This window comes from Xenopus tropicalis, chromosome 8 (genome assembly GCF_000004195.4).
Source record: "Xenopus tropicalis strain Nigerian chromosome 8, UCB_Xtro_10.0, whole genome shotgun sequence".
Classification (NCBI taxonomy): Eukaryota; Metazoa; Chordata; class Amphibia; order Anura; family Pipidae; genus Xenopus; species Xenopus tropicalis.
The window spans coordinates 4009004-4031985 of NC_030684.2; the positions used below are offsets into that span (position 1 = coordinate 4009004).

Consider the following 22982-nt stretch of genomic DNA (forward strand, 5'->3'; position numbering starts at 1 on the left):
GGTTTAACTGGTCAGATGCGTAACCCAGTTGCAATTATATTTCTCCCATTAATCTTGCATTAAATTTGGATTATTATCACTTCTACATTTAGATTTGTGTCGCTAATACATAAAACATTCCCAATTTTTCAAATTTTCATCAAAATTGAAAAATAAAAATCATTGGTCTTGAAAACTGATATTATGTGAATTTGTATCATTTTGCAAAAAAAAATTGACAGAAAACAATTTATTGTTCCAAATCTGCTTTCATGGGGTGTTTACTTCCTGTTACACATATCATTGGATAGTTAGTGATGCGTGAATTTTTTCGGCAGGCATAGATTCATAGCGGATTTCCGCGAATTGTTTCACGAAACTTCTGGGACAATTTGCAGCAAAAAAATGTGTTGCACGTCAAATAAAAGTCACAGTTGCGTCAAATTGGGCGCAGTCATGGCAAAACCATCATGGTCGCAGCAAAAAAAGACGTGGGCAACAAAAAAGTCACACAACAAACACGTTTCGCAGATTTTTTTGGACAGATTTACTCATCACTAGAAATGGTCTCTACTTCCCTTCTGGGGAAAAATGCAACACTTCCTTTTTGCTTTATGGCAAGGATCTTGCGATATATACAACACTGATTGATCCAAACATATATTATTTATTGAAGAAAAATAATCCCTTGGGTCCCTTTTTTCTGCTGCATAAACCAACAGGCATTTTTTTCTGCTGTGGAGCCAGGGCCCCAATTCCTGCTGGCATGTCCCCCCTCATGCAGAAGATGAAGGGGGCATTTGTTGGGAGTCCCTGGGGGTGTGTTGCTTTTCCCCTTCCCCCTTCTCCCTCCTCCTGCCTCCACCCTCCCCCCTCCTCCCCCCTCCCCCCCCTCCCTCCTCCTGCCTCCCCCCTCCTCCCCTCTCCCTCCACCCTTATCCCCCCTCCCCTCAGCAGCAAGAGATACAGGCAGGAAAACTATGTCAGATCACGCTAAAATGGCAGCTGCTTTCTTGTTGGGAGGATTGATATGCTGTCTGGGTGCCAGCAGTACATGTAGCACCCACCCTTTGCACAGTACCAAAGCACAGTACCCTCTCAAAAAAATATATATCACAATGAATAGTATTGAATAGAATTTCAGCATTTCTCCATTGGTGAATTGTTTCACAAGACTTCAGCAAAAATTTGTTTCGGAGAAAATTTGTCATGCAAAATGGGTGTGGTCAGAGGCATGCGGGCGACAAAAAAGTCACGTGACAAACGCATTTTGCCAATTTTCTTGTCATAATGAATACTAATCGACAGAATAATATAATTTCACTTATATTTTTAAACGTTTACAATACATTTGATTAATTTTACTCCCACTATAACTTGACAAACCCACATCTTGAATTACTACTACTGCATATCCTTTAGGTATTTACATTATGAGCAAAACTGCATGCCCCATCAGCAGTAAGGCCCACCAGTGGAGTTTAGATCTTCAGTTATAGAATGCTTTTTTTCCAAGAGCAAAAAATCTGTCATTGGCTGTCCAAACTCTCTGGATGTCTCATCAGCAGTAGAACCCACCAGAGTAGACCTTATAGGGAATTTTTTTTCTTGGGAAAACTAGATTGGAGGTCACCTGGCCATGGTGGGAGTGATCAACATCTCTTATGACATGGTCGGCCTTTGTCCGATTATGAATCAATTGCCCATTAACTGGTCAGATTCGTACCCAGTTGCCGTTATATTCTCTCATTAATCTTGAGTTAGATTTGCTTTATTATATCTTAGATTGTGTCCCTAATGCATAAAATATTACCAATTTATGTGATTTTATAGGACTACCATCATCAATAGTGAAAAATAAAAATGATTAGTCTTGAAAACAATAGGTAATATTGTGTGACTCTGTATCATTTGGAAAAAAAAATGACAGGAAATAATGAATGGATCAAAATGTGCTTCCATGGGGGAGGTAATTTCCTGTTACACATGAAAATGCCTGTACTTCCTTTCTGAGAAAAAAATGCAACACTTCCTATTTGCTTTATGGCAGGGATCTTACTATACACACCAAGCTTCTTCTGATGTGTTGTGTGATTGATCCAGACATATATTCATTTACACTGCCCAAGATAAATCACTAGACAAACCAACAGCCAATTGTTTCTCTTGTGGAATTATTTTTAGCCATATATTTAGCTTCCTATTTACTTAAGACATTGTGACTGGCCCTGATATATCCATTAGAGACAGACATTTCTTAATATTCCAGATAAGATAGAAATACCAGAGAAAATGTTCCTGCCCTGTATTATTAATTTATCATTACTTTGTCTGTTCCTCACAATTCCAGGTTCTGCGAGAATAAGTAAATGCATTTTTATTTGATTTCCAAGAAATAAATGGATGTTTAAGTCTATCATAGATAAAGATAATGGAATGGAAATCAATCAAACAAAGTCCATTCTCATATAAGGAAAGCCAGGGTTGGACTGGGCTGGCGAGGCACCGGAAAAAAACCCAATGGGCCCCACCGACCCAGACCTGATCCTTGACTGAGTTCCCCACTCATGTCAAACATAAGTCACTGGAGAGGGGAGGGGGGCAGCGGAGGTCCCTGGGGGGGGGGGGTAGAGGCTACAATGGGGAAGTGGAGATAATACAGGAACACGTGTTTGTATAAATCATTATTTCTTAGTTATTCCGTATATATTCAGTATTCTGGATTATTTATAACGGACTATTATTTACTGTTTATCTCAATACTCTGTTTAAGATGTTCTCCAGTTATAGAGCCAATAGCGCCAAAATTAATGGACTTTATCTCCATTTCAATATAATACCATTACCGTTAATTTATGTTTGATTACAAAAAAGTTTCAGCGGAGCAAAACGGGACAGATTCACCCATCACTGGTAATGAATAGAAATCGACAGAATAATACAATTTCACTTAGATTTTTAAAAATTTACAATACATTTGATTAATTTTACTCCCACTACAACTTGACAAACCCACATCTTGCATTACTACTACTGCATGCGAATGTAATAAAGTCGTTCAAATACCGTTTGAGTGAATGATATTTTTTTCAATCGTTTGTTGATTATTAGTGATGCGTGAATCTGTCCCCTTTTGCCAAAAAATTTGTGAATCTTTCAAAAGATTCGCGAAATTGCGAAAAATTCGCGAAATGGTGAAAATGTAAAATTTTTTTGATGCCTACAACGAATTTTTTGACGTGCAACTATTATTTTCACACTGCAACTATTTATTTTGACGCTGCAACTATTCTTTGACGCTGTGACTATGCTTTTGATGCGCGACTATTTATTTTGACGTCGTGACAATTTTTGGATGTGCGGCGAATTTTCCGCTGCAAATTTTTTCATCCTTTTTGCGAAACAATCCGCCAATGGGGAAACGCGGAAATTTGCCGCGAATCCATGCCTGGCGAAATATTTCTTCCGTATTTTACTCTTCGGCCATTGTTTTGTAAACAGGTACCTGGGGTTAATCATTTGTGTGCATGAAAGATGTACCCACCATTTTGCCCAGTATGAATGTAAGAAAGATTTTACAAACAACTGAGTTTACATTTATCTCATACAAAACACATTTGTCTTATTTTTATTGCTGTCACAGGGTCACATGATCATTTGTAAATAACATGTTGTTTGTTCATGATTTTCATCCACAGAACCAAGCGCCTCGACTACACAGTTCATCCATCGCTGAGCTAGCGTCAGCCTCCGGAATCCAACTGTGAGTATTCAGTGTTGTGTTTGGTATCTTTACTTATAAAATTCATTAGTTCATGGATAAAAAGTCTTGATACAAGTATTTTCATTTCAGTTGATTGATATTAAATTACCATTGTTTTTAGTGTAACGGGACTGTTGGGGAACCCTCACTATGAGCTGCACAGAGCAGAAGCACTACCATGATGAAGAGCTGGATGCTTGTCTTTTCTTTGACACGTACTTCGGGGCTGATAAGACCATTGCTAAGAAGGAGCTGCTGGAAGAGCCCCTGAGATTTCTCTATAAATTATTCTCATCGGGTATGTGACCTCCATTATAAATATTGAGAATACTGAAAGCCAACTTAACTTTTACTTTAAATTGTTCTGCTTCATATTTTGTTAAGCATTAGAAAACAAAATCAGTATCAACAAATCAAAATGAAGAGAACTTTCTTTGTACTCTATTCTCCTAAATGAATTGATTTAAGATGATTTATGACTGTCATTTTTTGTTTATCCCAAGTAGGGATGCACCAAATCCACATTTTTGGATTCTGGTGAACCCCCGAATCCTTCATAAAAGATTCGGCCAAATACCGAACCCAATCTGGCATATGCTAATTTGTTTTTGGAAGGGTTAAAATTTAAATAGGTTTACTTGGATGGGTTGAACTTGGTCTTTTATCAAACCTATGTAACTATGTAAATGTCATCACGTGCGCGGCGAAAAATGTTCAACTTCCATGTTTCCGTAGCAAAAAGTCAACATAATTTCAAGCAACTTTGCAATATACGGCAACTAAAATAATATGCACACAAAAAATAGTCGACCAGCACAACGAGTGTAATGCAAGCGGGGCTTGGCCCCTGCGTGTTTATTCAAAAAATAGCAGCAACGTTTCGGGTTTGTACCCCTTCATCAGGCATGCTGAAACGTTGCTGCTATTTTTTGAATAAACACGCAGGGGCTAAGCCCCGCTTGCATTATACTCATTGTGCTGGTCGACTATTTTTTGCTGGACTGTGCTGGGAGTGCCGACTCTCTGGGCTGTGCACCGAGTAAGAACTGTTGGAGGAGGTAAGGGTGTGCTGGGTGAACTTTCTTTGCTTTCAGGTCACACAACATACGGGTTCTTCTTCTGTTTTGCTGAACTTTATGGAAATCTATATATTGTGAAAAGTGTTGAAATATATGATGAGCCCCAAAACTAAATCATTCATATAAAAAGGGCATCATTAACAATAGTTCAGAATAGTTCATTGTTGTTTTTGCCTTTAGGTTCTGTGAAGGGAGAAACACTGATAAATATTTCCACTGGCTCCGACGTGTCTAAAAACTTTGTCGCCGCCGATTTCTTCAAAAATATCATATTGCTGGAATCTTCAGACTGCTGTATGAAAGCCATAGAGAGCTGGATCCGAAATGAGCCCGGAGCTGCGGGACAATCCCACGCCGCAGAGTTTGCTTGCTCACTTATAGGGCAAAGGTGAGGTGGGAAAAGACCACAGTCCTGTTATTTTCTGTTGCTAAGATCTAGTTGAATTCAAGGTGGCCAAACATTCGAAGGGCTATATTATGCTAGGAATTGTAGTCAAGCAATATCATGGTGGTATTTTCAAAGCAAACTCGCTCAATAACATTTTTCTCCTGCTCCTCAGGGACACTAAAGTGCCTCCATCTGTTGGGCAGTGAGAAGCACATCTCAGTAGAATTCCACTAGGAAATAAATCACACACAGTTTTGCAGCAGTTAAAATCTATATATATAAATTTAGAAATGGACATAACTATTAAATGCAAACAGAACTGTATAAACCCTGCTCTGGGAAACCCGTGTGGTTTAGCCAACTCCCAGCACAGTCTTTCCCAAGATGCAGTCCCACACTCCACTCCTGGAGGAAATACCCTTACCCAGTTCAGTCTCAGGTAAGTCCCTTCCCCAAGAGCTCTTTAGTTTCCTCAGCTAACACTACCTGCCCCAAAGTACCTCTACCTTTGGAGAGGTATTTTGGGGCACTCGATCAACACCTGTCCTCACACAAGGGTCCACACAATGGGGCCTTCCAATAGCCTCCCTCACCTGGATCACTCACTGAGGATTCACACAGAGATAGAGGCACCCAACAGCAGCTAAGCAGACCTTTCCCTTTATATGGCTGGAGCTCGGTACTACAGTAGAGCACACTCAGCCTTTTAATCTCTCTTTCTGTTCTCCGGATCTGGCTGGTTGCTGCAGTAGGGCTCCCTTATAACCTCTGCTGGCCCACCCCCTGATTTTGGCTCCAAAGCAAGGCACTTCCTGGATCCTCCTCTTTTCCCAGAAGTACACTGGGGCTTACAGCAAATCATATTTCTCTCCAGCCTGTAACTGGGCTGGATGATGTCACAAACATGAAAACAGCAGAAAGAATTCTCTAAACCCCTTCAAGTATAACGGTGTATCTCAGGTTAGAAAATAACCTGGTTGGGGTTGACTTCATCTCAACAGAGGTTCTTAATGGTCCTTATGATCCAAACATTCTGGATGCCTCATCAGCAGTAAATCCCACCAGAGTAGACTTTATAGATCTTCATTTGTAGAATTTTATTTTCTCCATGATAACAAAGTTGCCATTAGCTGTCCAAACTCTCTTGATGCCTCATCAGCTGTAGGTCCCACCACAAGAGACCTTATAGATTGTGTAAAATAATATATGATAATATACATATTCTTATACACAGCAAATGTGTTGTTTTTCAGTACTGAGTGTAAGAAGCAAGAAGAAAAGGTCAGAAGGGCAATCAAACAAGTGGTAAAATGGGACATCACCAAGGAGAACCCACTGGGTGCAGTTGTGTTGCCCCAAGCAGATTGTATAGTCATTGTTTATTACTTGGAGGCCGTTTGTAAAGATAACGATATATATATAAACCTTCTAAAGAAATTGTTATCGCTTCTGAAGATTGGAGGTCACCTGGTCATGATAGCAGGGACCAACTCCTCTTATTACATGGTCGGCCAACACAAGTTTGCTGCACTAGCCCACAATGAAGAGTTTATGCAAAAGGCCCTGACAGAAGCCGGTTGCACCGTTGTGAGCACTGAAACTCACAGAAGGAAATTTAAATCCCTTTTGACCGATTATGAATCAATTGCCTACTTTGTGTGCCGTAAAGACGGTTAAGTGGTTTAACCGGTCAGATTCACCCTCAATTGCAATAATGATTCTATCATTAATAGTGCATTACATATGAATGATTATATCTACTCTTAGATTAGTGCCGCTTATATATAAAATATTTCCTAATCTCATGGTCTCAATGGTGATATCATCATTTAAATAGAAAAAAAATCATTGTGCTTGAAAACAGTGCATAATATTCTATGAATTTGTGTTGCTTTGAAAAAAAAAAGTAATGGTTGAAAATGTGCTTCTATGGGGGCGTTTACTTCCTGTTACACAAGGAAGTTTCTCTACTTCCTGTCTGAAAAAATGCAACACTTCCTTTTTGTTCTATGGCAAGGATTCTTGCTCATAAGTAACATCTTCTGATGTGTGGTGTGATTGATCAGATTGACAGATATCATTTACTGAACAAAAATAAACCAATCAGAAGGCTTATTGTTTCTACTGTGTAATCTTTATTACAACCTTTAGCTCTATATATATATATATATTGATATCTATTTACTTAAGAAGTTGTGGCTGGCTTTGATATATCCCTAAGGCATTTTCTTAACACTCTATATGCGAAAGAGAGAATGAGAGAATAATTATGTGCATTTGTATTTGATTCCAAATAAAGAAAGGGCCAGAGGGTGAGCATCCATCCAGGGGTTTGGGAGCTGCCAGTTGAGTCAAGGACCAGTAAGGGAGGAAGAGTAGGAGATATTAAGTGGATGGTGCTGGGCCAATTAGTATTGTTTTGGTTTTAAATACTACTAGTTTTGATATAAGGACTGCAGAAATTGACTTTAAAATGGACTCAGAAAGAGACATCCATGTGAACTCTGATCACATGGACTTTTTGAACACACCCACTTAGGTGGGGAAAATTGGGAGAAGTTTATGTGCAGACCCAGGGGCCCCTCCTTAGTGCCATTGCTCCCATTGTGCCATTGGTGGTCGAAATATTGAAATGCTTGGAGGTGCTTTTCTAGACCATGGAAAAGCCTGGCTTGAATTAGAAGTTGCACCACCAGAATAGGGTGACCCTCTCTACAATGTCTTTAGACTTCACCTCCACATAGAGGATCACATCAATAGTCTTATAAGACATAAGAATTTTGTCTGAAAGGTTACTTTAGGTCTATAGCTCCACTTCATGGAAAAACTGCTGAAACAATTTGCTTTGAGTTATTCTTTGACAGAATATATTCATAAATTTGCTAAAAAAAAACAACCAAAAAAACGGAAACACAATATTTTTTTGTAACAGACATTAAAAAGAAACAAATATCTGGGGGATCCAACCCAATACATGACATCTTGACAGTAAAATGTAATTTCCAAAACTATCCAAACATTTAGGAATTTTTGGGGTGCATGGAATGGACATTCTGCTGCTGGGTTACCCTTTCTGTAGCACTGTAGAGCCAGGCTGTGTGCCCTGGGCCTTCCTATATACAGTCATACAGTCCCATCAGGTCCTACTGATGGAATGGTTGCTACTCATATGGTTTTCTTTTACAGCCTAGCCAATAAAACACCATCCTAGGCAGGTATTTTAAATTGACTGCCACTGTCATTGCTCTAATTCCACCCCAGACCCACCTTCCTAAGCCCCAATCTGCCCAAGTTTCAGCTCTACCTCCGCTTTTGATCATCCAGAATCCCCCCATGACCTGCTCATTTACATCACCACCCTACTATTTAACACCATTGGCCCACCATCCCACTTCATTACTTACCTCCATGCCATCCTGGGCAGTATTTTCCTTTTTAAATGGTGGGAATCCTTCAACCCTTTTATATTTACTTTTCAACAAAACAGAAATCAGATAAACGTGAGATGGAGAGAATCCTGTACTGAGTCATGGAAAATATGTTCCCAACACTCCCATATCCTATAGGTATTTACAGTAGTTCTCTTGTGTTTTTACTTACTTTCTATTTACTAACTTTTAATTACTTACTAGGGATGCACCAAATCCAGTTATTTGGGCTCGGCAAAACCCCCAAATCCACCGTAAGGAATTCAGCAGAATTAGCATATGCCAATTAGGATTAGAAAGGGTTAAACATGCGTCAAAAAATTCTGCACTTCCGTGTTAACATGACAAAAAGTCAAGTGATTTTTCAGATCCAGTTTGGCCAGGACTGTCGATTCAGCCAAATCAGAATCCTGCCAGACAAGGCCAAATCCTGGCTAAATACCAAAGCAAATAGAAATGACTGGAACACTGTAAAAAGAAAGTTCTGTTGTGTGAATGGCATCCCAAATTGCACCCATGTGGCATTTAATCCCCCCTAGACAAAGAGCATATTTTCCGAAATCGCAAAAATTACCATTCTCTGAATATCCAAGTCATATGTGACAGTAAAATGAATATCATGAGTATTGTGTCAGGATTTCCAGGCTCCTCACATGATTCTTACATATTGAAGCAGCCCGGATTATATGCTGATTTTGAAAGTGGAAAAATGCCTCATGGATGGCTTTTAGGTAAGTATTTGGGTCATGTCTATCAGAAGTTTCCTATATTTGCTTTCTGTCTCCCACTGTGAAACAAGGGCCTACCTGCCATTGCAAGCAGGCCCTCTTTTCACAGTGGGAGACTATATGCAGCTACTTGTAGTGTCAGCTATCAGTCTCACACTATGACATCCATTGCAAGCAGGCCCTGTTTTTACAGTGGGAGACTGGAAGCAGCTTATTTGATTTGATGATTTGATGTGTGCGGGGTCATACCTTTAATTATATCTGATAATATAGGAAAGGTTGTTTGCAGATTTAACACAAGGGGTATGCTACACAACAGTGCAAACAGCTGTGTCATTGTTTGGTAAATAGCTTACAACTTACATTGTCAGGGGTTGTATGCTATTTGTTTATGCGTAAACAACAATGGGGCTGTAAAACATCAAAGCCACCTTTTCTGGAGGTATGATTTTCACAGGTAAAAGGTGAGAGCCTGGATGTCTGGACATAGCAGACAGTCAGGAATGAGGGACAGCCATGTAACATCTTCTGCTGGTTCCCTATGCTTTAATTTTTTTTTTAACTGTACCTACCTGTATCTGCAAGGAGTGTGTATGTTTCCCCATGTCTACATGGGTTTTCCACCAGTTTACTTCCACATGTTAAAAATATAGAGGCACATTGATTGGCCCTGATAAAATTTGTAAATTTGATAGGGTTCTTATATTGAATGCTCCACCGGTGCTGGAACTAATGTCATGAAGATCTTTATAATATGTTGGCACTACATAGGATAATATGCATTATAACACTTTTGGACACATTTACTAACTAGTGATGAGTGAATCTGTTCCATTTTACTTTGACGAAAAATGTTGTGAATTTTGCAAAAGTTTAGTGAAATGGCAAACATGTTGTGCATCCCAAAAAAATTGTTGCGTGGGGCAATTTTTTTTTCATGCACACATCAAAAAGAGACTCATGCTTCAAAAAAAACTACGTGTGAGTAAGAAATTTTTGACACAGGCAACAATTTTTTGTCGCATAGAAAAAAAGTCAAGACTTTTTTGAGATTCACCATCTAAAAAACTTTTTGAGTTCATGTAGATGAGAGTGGGTGAATTTTTCTGTGATGAGCTCTGATCTCACATTTTGTTAAATCTGCCCCTTTGTGTTTATGTTCCTTTGATGGGGGTATGCAGCACTATCTCATAATTTTTCTGTAGACACTGTATGAACAACAATATTTTGTATGCAATTTTGATAGACGTGGCAGTTATATTTACTAATTTGACAAAGAAAACTCAGCTGAATGTCAGATGGAGCAAATCCTGTACCGAGTCATGGGAAATTTCCCCAAGAAACACTCCACATATCCTTTAGGGATTTACAATTGCTCTCAGGTTTTTGCTTCTTTACTTACATAAAATTAAATTTATTGTTCAAATACAGTCTAAGTAAATGTCTAATATATTTTTTAATTCATTTGCTGATCATTAGTAATTTTGTTCAACAAATGTTTTGTTTTGTTTTGTTTTTTTGTGATTTATTATAACTTTGCCATCTAAATGCTTTCTGTCATGTAGAATCAGTGGGAGCTTTTTTATGGCAAATTGTAACAATCTTTATTTAATTTGTGGTTTTAGTAGTTTACAGATTTTTTTTAGAAAACAAAAAAGAACAGAAAAACATTTCAGACGTGACCAGACATTCGTGGTTTCAGTGGAAAAGAGTTTAGTCAGAGTAATGTAGTAACATAGTAAGTTAGGTTAAAAAAGACACACATTCATCAAGTTCAACCATAATGCCTATATATAACCTGCATAACTGCTAGTTTATCTTGAGGAAGGTGGAAACCCCATCTGAAGCCTCTCTAATTTGCTGCAGAGGGAATAAAAAATCCTTCCTGACTCCAAGATGGCAATCGGACCAGTCCCTAGGTAAACTTGTACTAAGAGCTATCCCCCATACCCCTGTATTCCCTCACTTGTACTGAGAGCTATCCCCCTACCCCTGTATTCCCTCACTTGTACTGAGAGCTATCCTCCCTACCCCTGTATTCCCTCACTTGTACTGAGAGTTATCTTCCATACCCCTGTATTCCCTCACTTGTACTGAGAGCTATCCCCCCTACCCCTGTATTCCCTCACTTGTACTGAGAGCTATCCCCCCTACCCCTGTATTCCCTCACTTGTACTGAGAGCTATCTCCCCTACCCCTGTATTCCCTCACTTGTACTAAGAGCTATCTCCCATACCCCTGTATTCCCTCACTTGTACTAAGAGCTATCCCCCCTACCCCTGTATTCCCTCACTTGTACTGAGAGCTATCTCCTCTACCCCTGTATTCCCTCACTTGTACTAAGAGCTATCTCCCATACCCCTGTATTCCCTCACTTGTACTAAGAGCTATCCCCCATACCCCTGTATTCCCTCACTTGTACTGAGAGCTATCCCCCCTACCCCTGTATTCCCTCACTTGTACTGAGAGCTATCTCCCCTACCCCTGTATTCCCTCACTTGTACTGAGAGCTATCCCCCCTACCCCTGTATTCCCTCACTTGTACTGAGAGCTATCCCCCCTACCCCTGTATTCCCTCACTTGTACTGAGAGCTATCCCCCCTACCCCTGTATTCCCTCACTTGTACTTAGAGCTATCCCCCCTACCCCTGTATTCCCTCACTTGTACTGAGAGCTATCTCCCCTACCCCTGTATTCCCTCACTTGTACTGAGAGCTATCTCCCCTACCCCTGTATTCCCTCACTTGTACTGAGAGCTATCTCCCCTACCCCTGTATTCCCTCACTTGTACTGAGAGCTATCCCCCCTACCCCTGTATTCCCTCACTTGTACTGAGAGCTATCTCCCCTACCCCTGTATTCCCTCACTTGTACTGAGAGCTATCCCCCCTACCCCTGTATTACCTTACTTGTACTGAGAGCTATCTCCCATACCCCTGTATTACCTTACTTGTACTGAGAGCTATCCCCCCTACCCCTGTATTCCCTCACTTGTACTGAGAGCTATCTCCCCTACCCCTGTATTCCCTCACTTGTACTGAGAGCTATCTCCCCTACCCCTGTATTCCCTCACTTGTACTGAGAGCTATCTCCCCTACCCCTGTATTCCCTCACTTGTACTGAGAGCTATCTCCCCTACCCCTGTATTCCCTCACTTGTACTGAGAGCTATCCCCCCTACCCCTGTATTCCCTCACTTGTACTGAGAGCTATCTCCCTACCCCTGTATTCCCTCACTTGTACTGAGAGCTATCTCCCCTACCCCTGTATTCCCTCACTTGTACTGAGAGCTATCTCCCCTACCCCTGTATTCCCTCACTTGTACTGAGAGCTATCTCCCCTACCCCTGTATTCCCTCACTTGTACTGAGAGCTATCTCCCCTACCCCTGTATTCCCTCACTTGTACTGAGAGCTATCTCCCCTACCCCTGTATTCCCTCACTTGTACTGAGAGCTATCCCCCCTACCCCTGTATTCCCTCACTTGTACTGAGAGCTATCTCCCCTACCCCTGTATTCCCTCACTTGTACTGAGAGCTATCTCCCATACCCCTGTATTCCCTCACTTGTACTGAGAGCTATCTCCCCTACCCCTGTATTCCCTCACTTGTACTGAGAGCTATCTCCCCTACCCCTGTATTCCCTCACTTGTACTGAGAGCTATCCCCCCTACCCCTGTATTCCCTCACTTGTACTGAGAGCTATCTCCCCTACCCCTGTATTCCCTCACTTGTACTGAGAGCTATCTCCCCTACCCCTGTATTCCCTCACTTGTACTGAGAGCTATCTCCCATACCCCTGTATTCCCTCACTTGTACTGAGAGCTATCTCCCCTACCCCTGTATTCCCTCACTTGTACTGAGAGCTATCTCCCATACCCCTGTATTCCCTCACTTGTACTGAGAGCTATCTCCCATAACCCTGTATTACCTTACTTGCTAAAAAGAAACACATACATGGAATGATGGGTAAGTGGGTGGAGTTTCTGTGGGCAGGTTATATGTAGACATTAAGGTTGAATTTGATGGACGTGTGTCTTTTTTAACTAAATCAAATAAACCCTGCACACTATAAAAAGATCATATACTGAGGTGGTACTGCAATTACAAAGTTTTTTTATATATAGTTATTGTGCAGACTGAGCAGTGCCAGCATTGTGTCACTGTATGCTCTGTTGATTGGCTCCTGAGGAAGCATGCCGTCAACACGTGAAATGCGTTGAGCTGTTTCTTTTTCTGCTTTTATATCGCTGTACACTGTGGGGCACATTTACAAAAGCACAAACGCTCGAGCATTCATGCGAACGATCCGAGCGTAATTTTGCCGATTTTTTCGGGCGTCCGCACGACTTTTTCGTATGGCGCACGACTTTTTCGTATGGCGCACAACTTTTTCGTACAGCGCACTACTTTTTCGGACGTTTGCACGAAATAATCGGAAAGGTTTTACCGCTGCTTACAATTGTTTGGTACGAAAATTTTGTGACTTTCGGATCGCCAATACGATATTATCGTGACTAATACGATTTTTTCGTAAGCATTTTCGTGATATTTGCGATCTTCCGAAATTTTCATTTCCAATACGATTTTTTCCCATTCGTGATTCGGATTCGTGGATTAGTAAATGTGCCCCTGTAAGTAGCCTGCACTTCCATCAACGAGATTGTGCCCTATACTGCCTGTGTGTGCCGTGGGTGTGGTTTAAAAAGGGGAGTGGTCAAAACTGACTTCAATTATTGGCCCTCGACCATGTAGGCTGGAAAAATTCCGGCCCTCGGTACCACAGAAGTTGGACAGCACTGATCTAGAGGAAGGCAACCCCCCATCAGAAGCCTCTAATTTGCCGCAGAGGGGGAAATATTCCTTCCTGACTCCAAGATGGCTTAGATGGCAGTTGTGGTGAGGAAATCCTCTAAAACCACAAATATAAGATTGTTAATAAATGGGCCTCCCCATATTATTTCCAATTCTCTAGAAAGTGTTAAACCAGAAAAGAGTGCATGCAAGGAGGAGCAAAAGTTAGGGCAAGCCACAGTACTCAAGCTTTAACATTAATACAAGAGCTCTGATTGGCTAACCGTATATGGCCAATAAGACTAAAACCAGTTTTAAAAAAGATCAGTTTCCTGAAGAAACCGCTGGCTGCTCCCCTGGCCCAAAGGTTAAGGCAGAGCAGTCAGCAACAAGGAGGATCCTGGTTTGAAACCCCCCCTGTTGCCTTACACATTTTTTGCTATGATTTGGAAAAAAATGTGAATTTAAATATTTTCTTAACAGTCCGTTACTAATGGAACCTCTGTTTTTAGCATGTGGTCAATGCAGCTGTGGGCTCCCTTAAAGACCACATGACCAGAAAAAATGCAGCTCTAACTGTAACAGAAAGTAGTGTGGGAGCAAAAGGCAGAACTCTGTCCATTCATTGGCTGATGGGGCCTAGCATGTATGTGTGCCCTTGGCTTGTTTGTGTGCCCTGTGACTCCTATGATCCAAGGGGGTGGCCCTGAATTCTTAAAATGGCAATTTTCTCTGCCACTTCAAAAATCTGTTCTGTTATTCACCAGTCCCTTGGATATTGCTCCCAGTGGCCTCAAGTAGGTGCTTATTTTTGAATTTCTGGCTTGGAGGCAAGTTTTGGCTGCATAAAAACCAGGTGTACTGACAAACAGAGCCTCCTGTAGGCTGCCAGTCAACATAGGGGCTACCAAATAGCCAATCAGAGCCCTAATTTGGCACCCCCAGGAACTTTTTTCATGCCAATGTTGCTCTCCAAATCTTTTTACATTTGAATGGGTCAAAAAGGTTGGGGATGACTTCATACACTCAGGAGCAAATTTATTAACAATTGTATTTTTCTCTGTGATTCATATTTCTTTTGCTCTAATAAACCTGATTTTTAAATTATTATTTTTTTTAAAAAGTGATTTTTGTTTTTTTCTATTTATTACTTGTCAAATTCAAGTAAATCCAAACATAAAAATATGCCATGTAGAAGTCAATGGAAGATACCCTAGCCATTATTTTTGCAATCCTATTACTTTGAGGCATTCAATTTTTTTCTGATTTTCTTGGGGAGCTTATCAACTATTAAAGTAACGTAATTGATGATTCAAAGTATTCATTTTTTACCGCATTTTTTCCTTATTTTTAATAAATAAGGAAACATTTGTGCTTTTTAAAAAGGTTGAGGTTGGAAAAACCTCTAAAATTACACAAATCAGAATTTGAATAAATTTGCCTGTTGGAGGCCCATTTATCAACATTCTGATTTTAGTGGTTTTTGAAACCTCAGAAAAACTCATTTTCACTTTAAAACCCAAGATTTACTAAATGTAAGACGTAAACACGAAAGTTTTCATTTTAGTAAATCTGCGCCTTAACATGATATTTTGTGCTAAATAAGATTTGTGAAAATGAGCAAAATCCGAAGGGGCAGATTTATAAAAATGTGAGATTAGAGTTCACCACAGAAAAATTCACCTACTCTCTGTTCATTCCTATGGGATTTTTAGAAGCGTATTTACCAAGGGTTAAAAGTTAGAGTTAACCATTTGATAAATATGCTTCTAAAAATCCCATAGCAATAAATATAGAGTGGGTGAATTTTTCTGTGGTGAGCTCTGATCTCACATTTTGTTAAATCTGCCCCTTTGTGTTTATGTTCCTTTGATGGGGGTACGCAGCACCATCTCATAATTTTTCTGTAGACACTCTATGAACAAAAATATTTTGTGTAAAATTTTGATAGACGTGGCAGTTATATTTACTAATTTAACAAAGAAAAATCAGCTGAATGTCAGATGGAGAAAATCTTGTACCGAGTCATGGGAAATTTCCCTGAGAAACACTCCCCATATCCTTTAGGTATTTACAGTCACTCTCATGTTTTTGTTTCTTTACTTACATAAAATGAAATTTATTGTTTAAATACAGTCTGAGAAAAAATCTAATCTATTTTCTAATTGTAGCAAACAACACATGGTCTCTGCTGTCATCCTTTGTAAATAATACATTGATTATTCATGATTTTCAGCAACAATAAATGCACAGACCCAAGGAGTGTATCTCCTGTATGTATCCAGCATCTTGTGCCAACTGTCTCCTTCCAGAATATCACCCAGGATTCCAGGCGAGAGTGTCGATTGCAGCAAATTCAAAGGTATTTGATGTTTCATCTGAACTACATGAGATGTGACACTGAGAAGCATTGTATTGCGATCTAGCTGGCATATAGTTTATATTATATGTTTATATTAATTTTATATTCTATAACAGTATGCGTTGTTGTTCCTTGCTGAAATTCATGGTTCATGGTATGAAAAACCCTAAAACCCAATGATTTCTGAGCATTACACATTTGTTCCTTCTCATTATTTAGTACCAGTGCATACATTTGAATTCCGGTTAAAAGATATTAAGTGACCTTTGCTAATAATATTTTTTTAGGAAAACCTCACTATGAGCTGCGCAGACCATAAGGACTACCACAATGAAGAGTTTGATCCCTGTTGTCTCTTTGACACGTACGTCGGGGATGATAAGACCATTTCTAAGAAGGAGCTGTTGGAAGGTCCCCTGAGATTTCTCTATAAATTATTCTCCTCAGGTGTGTGTAATTACCCCTTATTGGGGGCAGAACAGCCCTATTGGGTTTATTTAATGGTTAAATGATTCCCTTTTCTCTGTAAGAATAAAACAGTACCTGTACTTGATCCCAACTAAGATATAATTACCCCTTATTGGGGCAGAACAGCCCTATTGGGTTTATTTAATGGTTAAATGATTCCCTTTTCTCTGTAATAATAAAACAGTACCTGTACTTGATCCCAACTAAGATATAATTACCCCTTATTGGGGCAGAACAGCCCTATTGGGTTTATTTAATGGCTAAATGATTCCCTTTTCTCTGTAATAATAAAACAGTACCTGTACTTGATCCCAACTAAGATATAATTACCCCTTATTGGGGGCAGAACAGCCCTATTGGGTTTATTTAATGGTTAAAGGATTCCCTTTTCTCTGTAATAATAAAACAGTACCTGTACTTGATCCCAACTAAGATATAAATAATCCTTATTGGATGCAAAACAATCCTATTGGGTTTAATTAATGTTTTATTGATTTTTTAGTAGACTTAAGGTATGGAGATCCAAATTACAGAAAGACCCCTTTCCAGAATACCCTTGTTCCCGATCATTCTGGATAATGGGTCCTATACCTGTATAAGTGATGGAAAACATGAAGGAGAAACATTCATTGTTATTTGACTTGCCTCTTCCGTGTCTGAAAACTGCCAATTTCTTCAAACATATTATATTGCTGGAATCTTGAGACTTCTGTATAAAAGCCTGAGAGAACTGGGTCAGCAATCAACCGTGAGCTGAAGAATATTCCATGTTTCAGAGTTTGCTGAGGAGGAGGGGAAACTGTAGTTCATTATAAGTTTCAAGAACCATGTAGTGTCCTTAAAAGAAAATGAAAGGCTAAAACTAAGTAAGCTTAATCAGAATTATCTAAATACAGCCATAAACACTCACAGTACTGCCGCTCTGAGTCCTTTGTGAAAAGAAACACTGCATTCCCTTTCTTCTATTAAGTACACAAGGGCTTCTGTGTCAGACTTCCTTCTTTTAGTTCAAACCTCCAAAGCACAGCATGAACCTGTGTAGCTTCCTTCTCTTTCCCCTCTTCTTCCTCCTTCCTTCTCCCGCCTCTCCCGATTTTCTGATCAATAATAATGAATAGAAATCTACAGAATAATATAATTTCATTTCTAGTTTTAAAATATTACAATACAATATTACAATACATTTGATTAATTTTACTCCCACTATAACTTGACAAACCCAAATCTTGAATTACTACTACTGCATGCGAATGTAATAAAGTAATTGAAATACCATTTGAGTGAATTATATTTTTTCAATCGTTCAAATTGTTGATTATTAATAATGACACTTTTATTTTACAAATATTTTTTTTTTCATTTTGTTCCGTATTTTACTCTTCTGCCATTGTTGTTTGTAAGCAGGTACCTGGGGTTAATCATTTGTGTGCATGAAAGATATACCCTCCCTTTTGCCCAGTAAGAATGTAAGAAAGATTTTACAAACAACTGAGTTTACATTTATCTCAGACAAAAAATATTTGTCTTTTTTTTATTGGTTCATTTGTAAATAACATGTTGTTTGTTTATGATTTTCATCCACAGAACCATGTGCCTCAACTACACAGTTTATCCATCGCTGAGTGAGCGCCAGCCTCATGAATCCAACCACGAGTATTAAACTTTGTATTGTAATTAACATGTTGTTTGTTCATGATTTTCATCCATAAACCCAAGCGCCTCAACTACACAGTTTATCCATCACTGAGCGAGAGTCAGCCTCGGGAATCCAACCGTGAGTACTGAATGTTGTGTTTGGTATCTTTACTGATAAAATTCATTAGCTCATGGATAAAAAGTCTTGATACAAGTATTTTAATTTCAGTTGATTGATATTAAATGACCTTTGTTTTCAGTGTAACGGGACTGTTGGGGAACCCTCACTATGAGCGGCACAGAGCAGAAGTACTACCTTGATGAAGAGCTGGATGCTTGTCTTCACTTTAACATGTACTTTGGGGCTGATAAGACCATTGCTAAGAAGGAGCTGTTGGAAGATCCCCTGAGCTTTCTCTATAAACTATTCTCATCGGGTATGTGAGCTCCATTATAAATATTGAGAATATTGAAAGCCAACTAAACTTTTACTTTAAATTGTTCTGCTTCATATTTTGTTAAGCATTAGAAAACAAAATCAGTATCAACAAATCAAAATTAAGAGAACTTTATTGTACTCTATTCAACTAAATGAATTCATTCAAGATGATTTATTTTTTGTTTATCCCAAGTAGGGTTGCACCAAATCCACATTTTTGGATTCTGGTGAACCCCCAAATCCTTCATAAAAGATTCGGCCGAATACCGAACCAAATCTGAATTGGCATATGCTAATTAGGTTTTGGAAGGGTTAAATTTTAAATGGGTTTACTTGGATGGGTTGAACTTGATGGACTTTTTTCAAACCTATGTAACTATGTAAATGTCATCATGTGTGTGGCGAAAAATTTTCAACTTCCATGTTTCCATGGCAAAAAGTCAACATAATTTCAAGCAACTTTGCAATATACGGCAATTAAAAAAATATGCAGCCTTTTCATTTTTATTACATTATCATTTAATGTAATCATATGGTTTGGAACAGTCCCCTAAGCCCCGCCCCCTGTTTCCCTGCTGATCTGGCTGACTACTTTGAGACTCAAATAAAATGTAACAGTAGTCAACTGTCCTCAGCCTGCCTTTAGCCTTCGCCCTCCAAATCCCACAATTTCCTGCATACAGTATGTGATGTCAATAAGGAAAGAAACAACCCAGGCAATGCATTGTGGGTTATATAGTTCCTGCATGCTGTCTGTACGCTCTGGAGATGTTGTCACAATTTGCAATGTTTTAGTCCCTCCTCCCTTGCCAGGATTTCAAATGATGCAGAAAGAGAAAAACAGTTTTGCAGCTGGATTTCAGCAAATAAAAATGGTATTTATTCATAGTTAAAGGAACAAATTACAGTGACAGGGATATTAGGGGTTTCTGTGTTGTGGGGGGCTCGTTAAGAAATTTTGGTTCAGAAGACAGAGTTCCCCTTTAAGACAGGCTCTCCAGTTACAGAGCCAGTAACACCAACATGTATGGGCATCATATACCTTTAAAGATAATGCTCTGTTGGTATGTAATTTGCGAGCAACAAAAGAATAGCTGCATGACAAAAGAATAGTTGCGGGTGACAAAAGAATAGACGTGCAACAAAAGAATAGCCATGGGCGACAAAAGAATAGCTGCATGACAAAAGAATAGCCACGGGCGACAAAAGAATAGACGTGCAACAAAAGAATAGCCGTGGGCGACAAAAGAATAGCTGCATGACAAAAGAATAGTCACGGACAACAAAAGAATAGACGTGCAACAAAAGAATAGCCGCGGGCGACAAAAGAATAGTTGCGTAACAAAAAATTAATAGCCACGGGCGACAAAAGAATAGCTGCATGACAAAAGAATAGCCGCAGCAAAAAAGAATAGCCGCAGCAAAAAAGAATAGCCTTGGGCAACAAAAAAGAATAGCCTTGAGCAAAAAAGAATAGCCTCGGAACAAAAGAATAGCCGCGGGCGAAAAAGAATAGAAACACAAAAAAAGAATAGCTGCGGGCGACAAAAGAATAGACGTGCAACAAAAGAATAGCCATGGGCGACAAAAGAATAGCTGCATGACAAAAGAATAGCCACGGGCGACAAAAGAATAGACGTGCAACAAAAGAATAGCCGTGGGCGACAAAAGAATAGCTGCATGACAAAAGAATAGTCACGGACAACAAAAGAATAGACGTGCAACAAAAGAATAGCCGCGGGCGACAAAAGAATAGTTGCGTAACAAAAAATTAATAGCCACGGGCGACAAAAGAATAGCTGCATGACAAAAGAATAGCCGCAGCAAAAAAGAATAGCCGCAGCAAAAAAGAATAGCCTTGGGCAACAAAAAAGAATAGCCTTGAGCAAAAAAGAATAGCCTCGGAACAAAAGAATAGCCGCGGGCGAAAAAGAATAGAAACACAAAAAAAGAATAGCTGCGGGCGACAAAAGAATAGCTGCATGACTAAAGAATAGCTGCAGTGAAAAAGAATAGCCTTGGACAAAAAAGAATAGCCTCGCAACAAAAGAATAGCCTTGGGTGAAAACAAATTTTTTTTGACACACACCATTTTCGCTGTTTCGCGAAACAAGACAGATTCGCTCATCACTACTGAGAACTATCTGCAACATTGAATAATCAGTCTCACCTTCAAATGTGCTTTCAGGTCACACAAAAAAAGTTGACAGGCACAACGAGTGTAATGCAAGCGGGGCTTAGCCCCTGTGCGTTTATTCAAAAAATAGCAAAAAATTCTGCTATTTTTTTGAATAAACATGCAGGAGCTAAGCCCTGCGTGCATTGCACTATTTTTTGCTGGACTGTGCTGGGAGTGCCGACTCTCTGGGCTGTGCACCGAGTAAGAACTGATGGAGGAGATAAGGGTGTGCTGGGTGAACTTTCTTTGCTTTCAGGTCACACCACATATGGGTTCTTCTTCTGTTTTGCTGAATTCTATGGAAATCTATAGATTGTGAAAAGTGTTGAAATATATGAAAACGAAATCGAGGGTGTCATTATCAATATTTCAGAAATGACCGTTGTTGCTTTTGCCTTTAGGTTCTGTGAAGGGAGAAACACTGATAAATATTTCCATTGGCGCCGACGTGTCTAAAAACTTTGTCGCCGCCGATTTCTTCAAAAATATCATATTGCTGGAATCTTCAGACTGCTGTATGAAAGCCATAGAGAGCTGGATCCGAAACGAGCCCGGAGCTGAGGATCAATCCCACGCCGCAGAGTTTGTTTGCTCACTTATAGGGCAAAGGTGAGGTGGGAAAAGACCACGGTGCTGTTATTTTCTGTTGTTAAGATCTAGTTTAAAGAAGAAGGTGGCCAAACATTCAAAGAGCTATATTATGCTTGTAGTCAAGCAATATCATGGTGGTATTTTCAAAGCAAACTCGTTCATTAACATTTTGCTCCTCAGGGTCACTAAAGTGCCTCCATCTTTTGGGCAGTGAGGAGCACATCTCAGTAGAATTCCACTAGGAAATAAATCACACACAGTTTTGCAGCACCTAAAATCTTAGTTTAGAAATGGCAATAACTATTAAATGCAAACAGAACTGTATAAACCCTGCTTTGAGAAACCCGTGTGGTTTAGCCAACTCCCAGCACAGTCTTTCCCAAGATGCAGTCCCACACTCCACTCCTCGTGGAAATGACCTTACCCAGTTCAGTCTCAGGCAAAATCCCTTCCCCAAGAGCTCTTTAGGTTCCTCAGGTAGCGCTACCTGCCCCAAAGTACCTCTACCTTTGGAGAGGTAATTTGGGGCACTTGATCAACACCTGTCCTCACACAGGAGACCACACAATGGGGCCTTCCAATAGCCTTCCTCACATGGATCTCTCACTGAGGATTCACACAGAGATAGAGGCACCCAACAGCAGCTAAGCAGATCTCTCCCTTTATATGGCTGGAGCTCGGTACTACAGTAGAGCACACTCAGCTTTTACTCTCTCTTTCTGTTCTCCAGATCTGGCTGGTTGCTGCAGTAGGGCTCCCTTATAACCTCTGCTGGCCCACCCCCCGATTTTGGCTCCAAAGCAAGGCACTTCCTGGATCCTCCCCTTTTACCAGAAGTGCACTGGGGCTTACAGCAAATCATATTTCTCTCCAGCCTGTAACTGGCCTGGATGATGTCACAACCATGAAAACAGCAGAAAGAATTCTCTAAACCCCTTCAAGCATAACAGTGTATTTCAGGTTAGAAAACAACCTGGTTGGGGTTGACTTTATCTCAACAGAAGTTCTTAATGGTCCATATGATCCAAACGTGCTGGATGCCTCATCAGCAGTAGATCCCACCAGAGTAGACTTTATAGATCTTCATTTGTAGAATTTTATTTTCTCCATGATAACAAAGTTGCCATTAGCTGTCCAAACTCTCTGGATACCT

The 22982-nt window shown here is 39.8% G+C and overlaps 2 protein-coding genes across 4 annotated transcripts in view; both read left to right on the forward strand.

Annotated features, from left to right (window-relative positions):
• The window catches only part of LOC100497639 (nicotinamide N-methyltransferase), a 32602-nt gene that overhangs the window by 6765 nt on the left and 2855 nt on the right, over positions 1-22982 (forward strand). The window contains exons 1-3 of one of the 3 annotated variants that reach the window (XM_031890744.1): positions 16398-16517; positions 16805-16964; positions 21640-21847. In XM_031890744.1, the coding sequence (XP_031746604.1) occupies positions 16401-16517; positions 16805-16964; positions 21640-21847 (485 nt within the window). In that variant the 5' untranslated portion in view covers positions 16398-16400. Of the gene's footprint in view, positions 1-16397; positions 16518-16804; positions 16965-18593; positions 18760-18880; positions 19058-21639; positions 21848-22982 lie in introns of those variants that run through there. The other 2 variants (XM_012969784.3, XM_031890743.1) reach the window with 2 other exon arrangements.
• On the forward strand, positions 3641-7324 carry LOC100492724 (nicotinamide N-methyltransferase). Its single transcript, XM_012969778.3, has 4 exons — positions 3641-3742; positions 3864-4040; positions 5002-5209; positions 6463-7324. Exons 2-4 carry the CDS (start codon positions 3893-3895, stop codon positions 6884-6886), a joined length of 780 nt encoding a protein of 259 aa, XP_012825232.1. The 5' UTR covers positions 3641-3742; positions 3864-3892; the 3' UTR covers positions 6887-7324.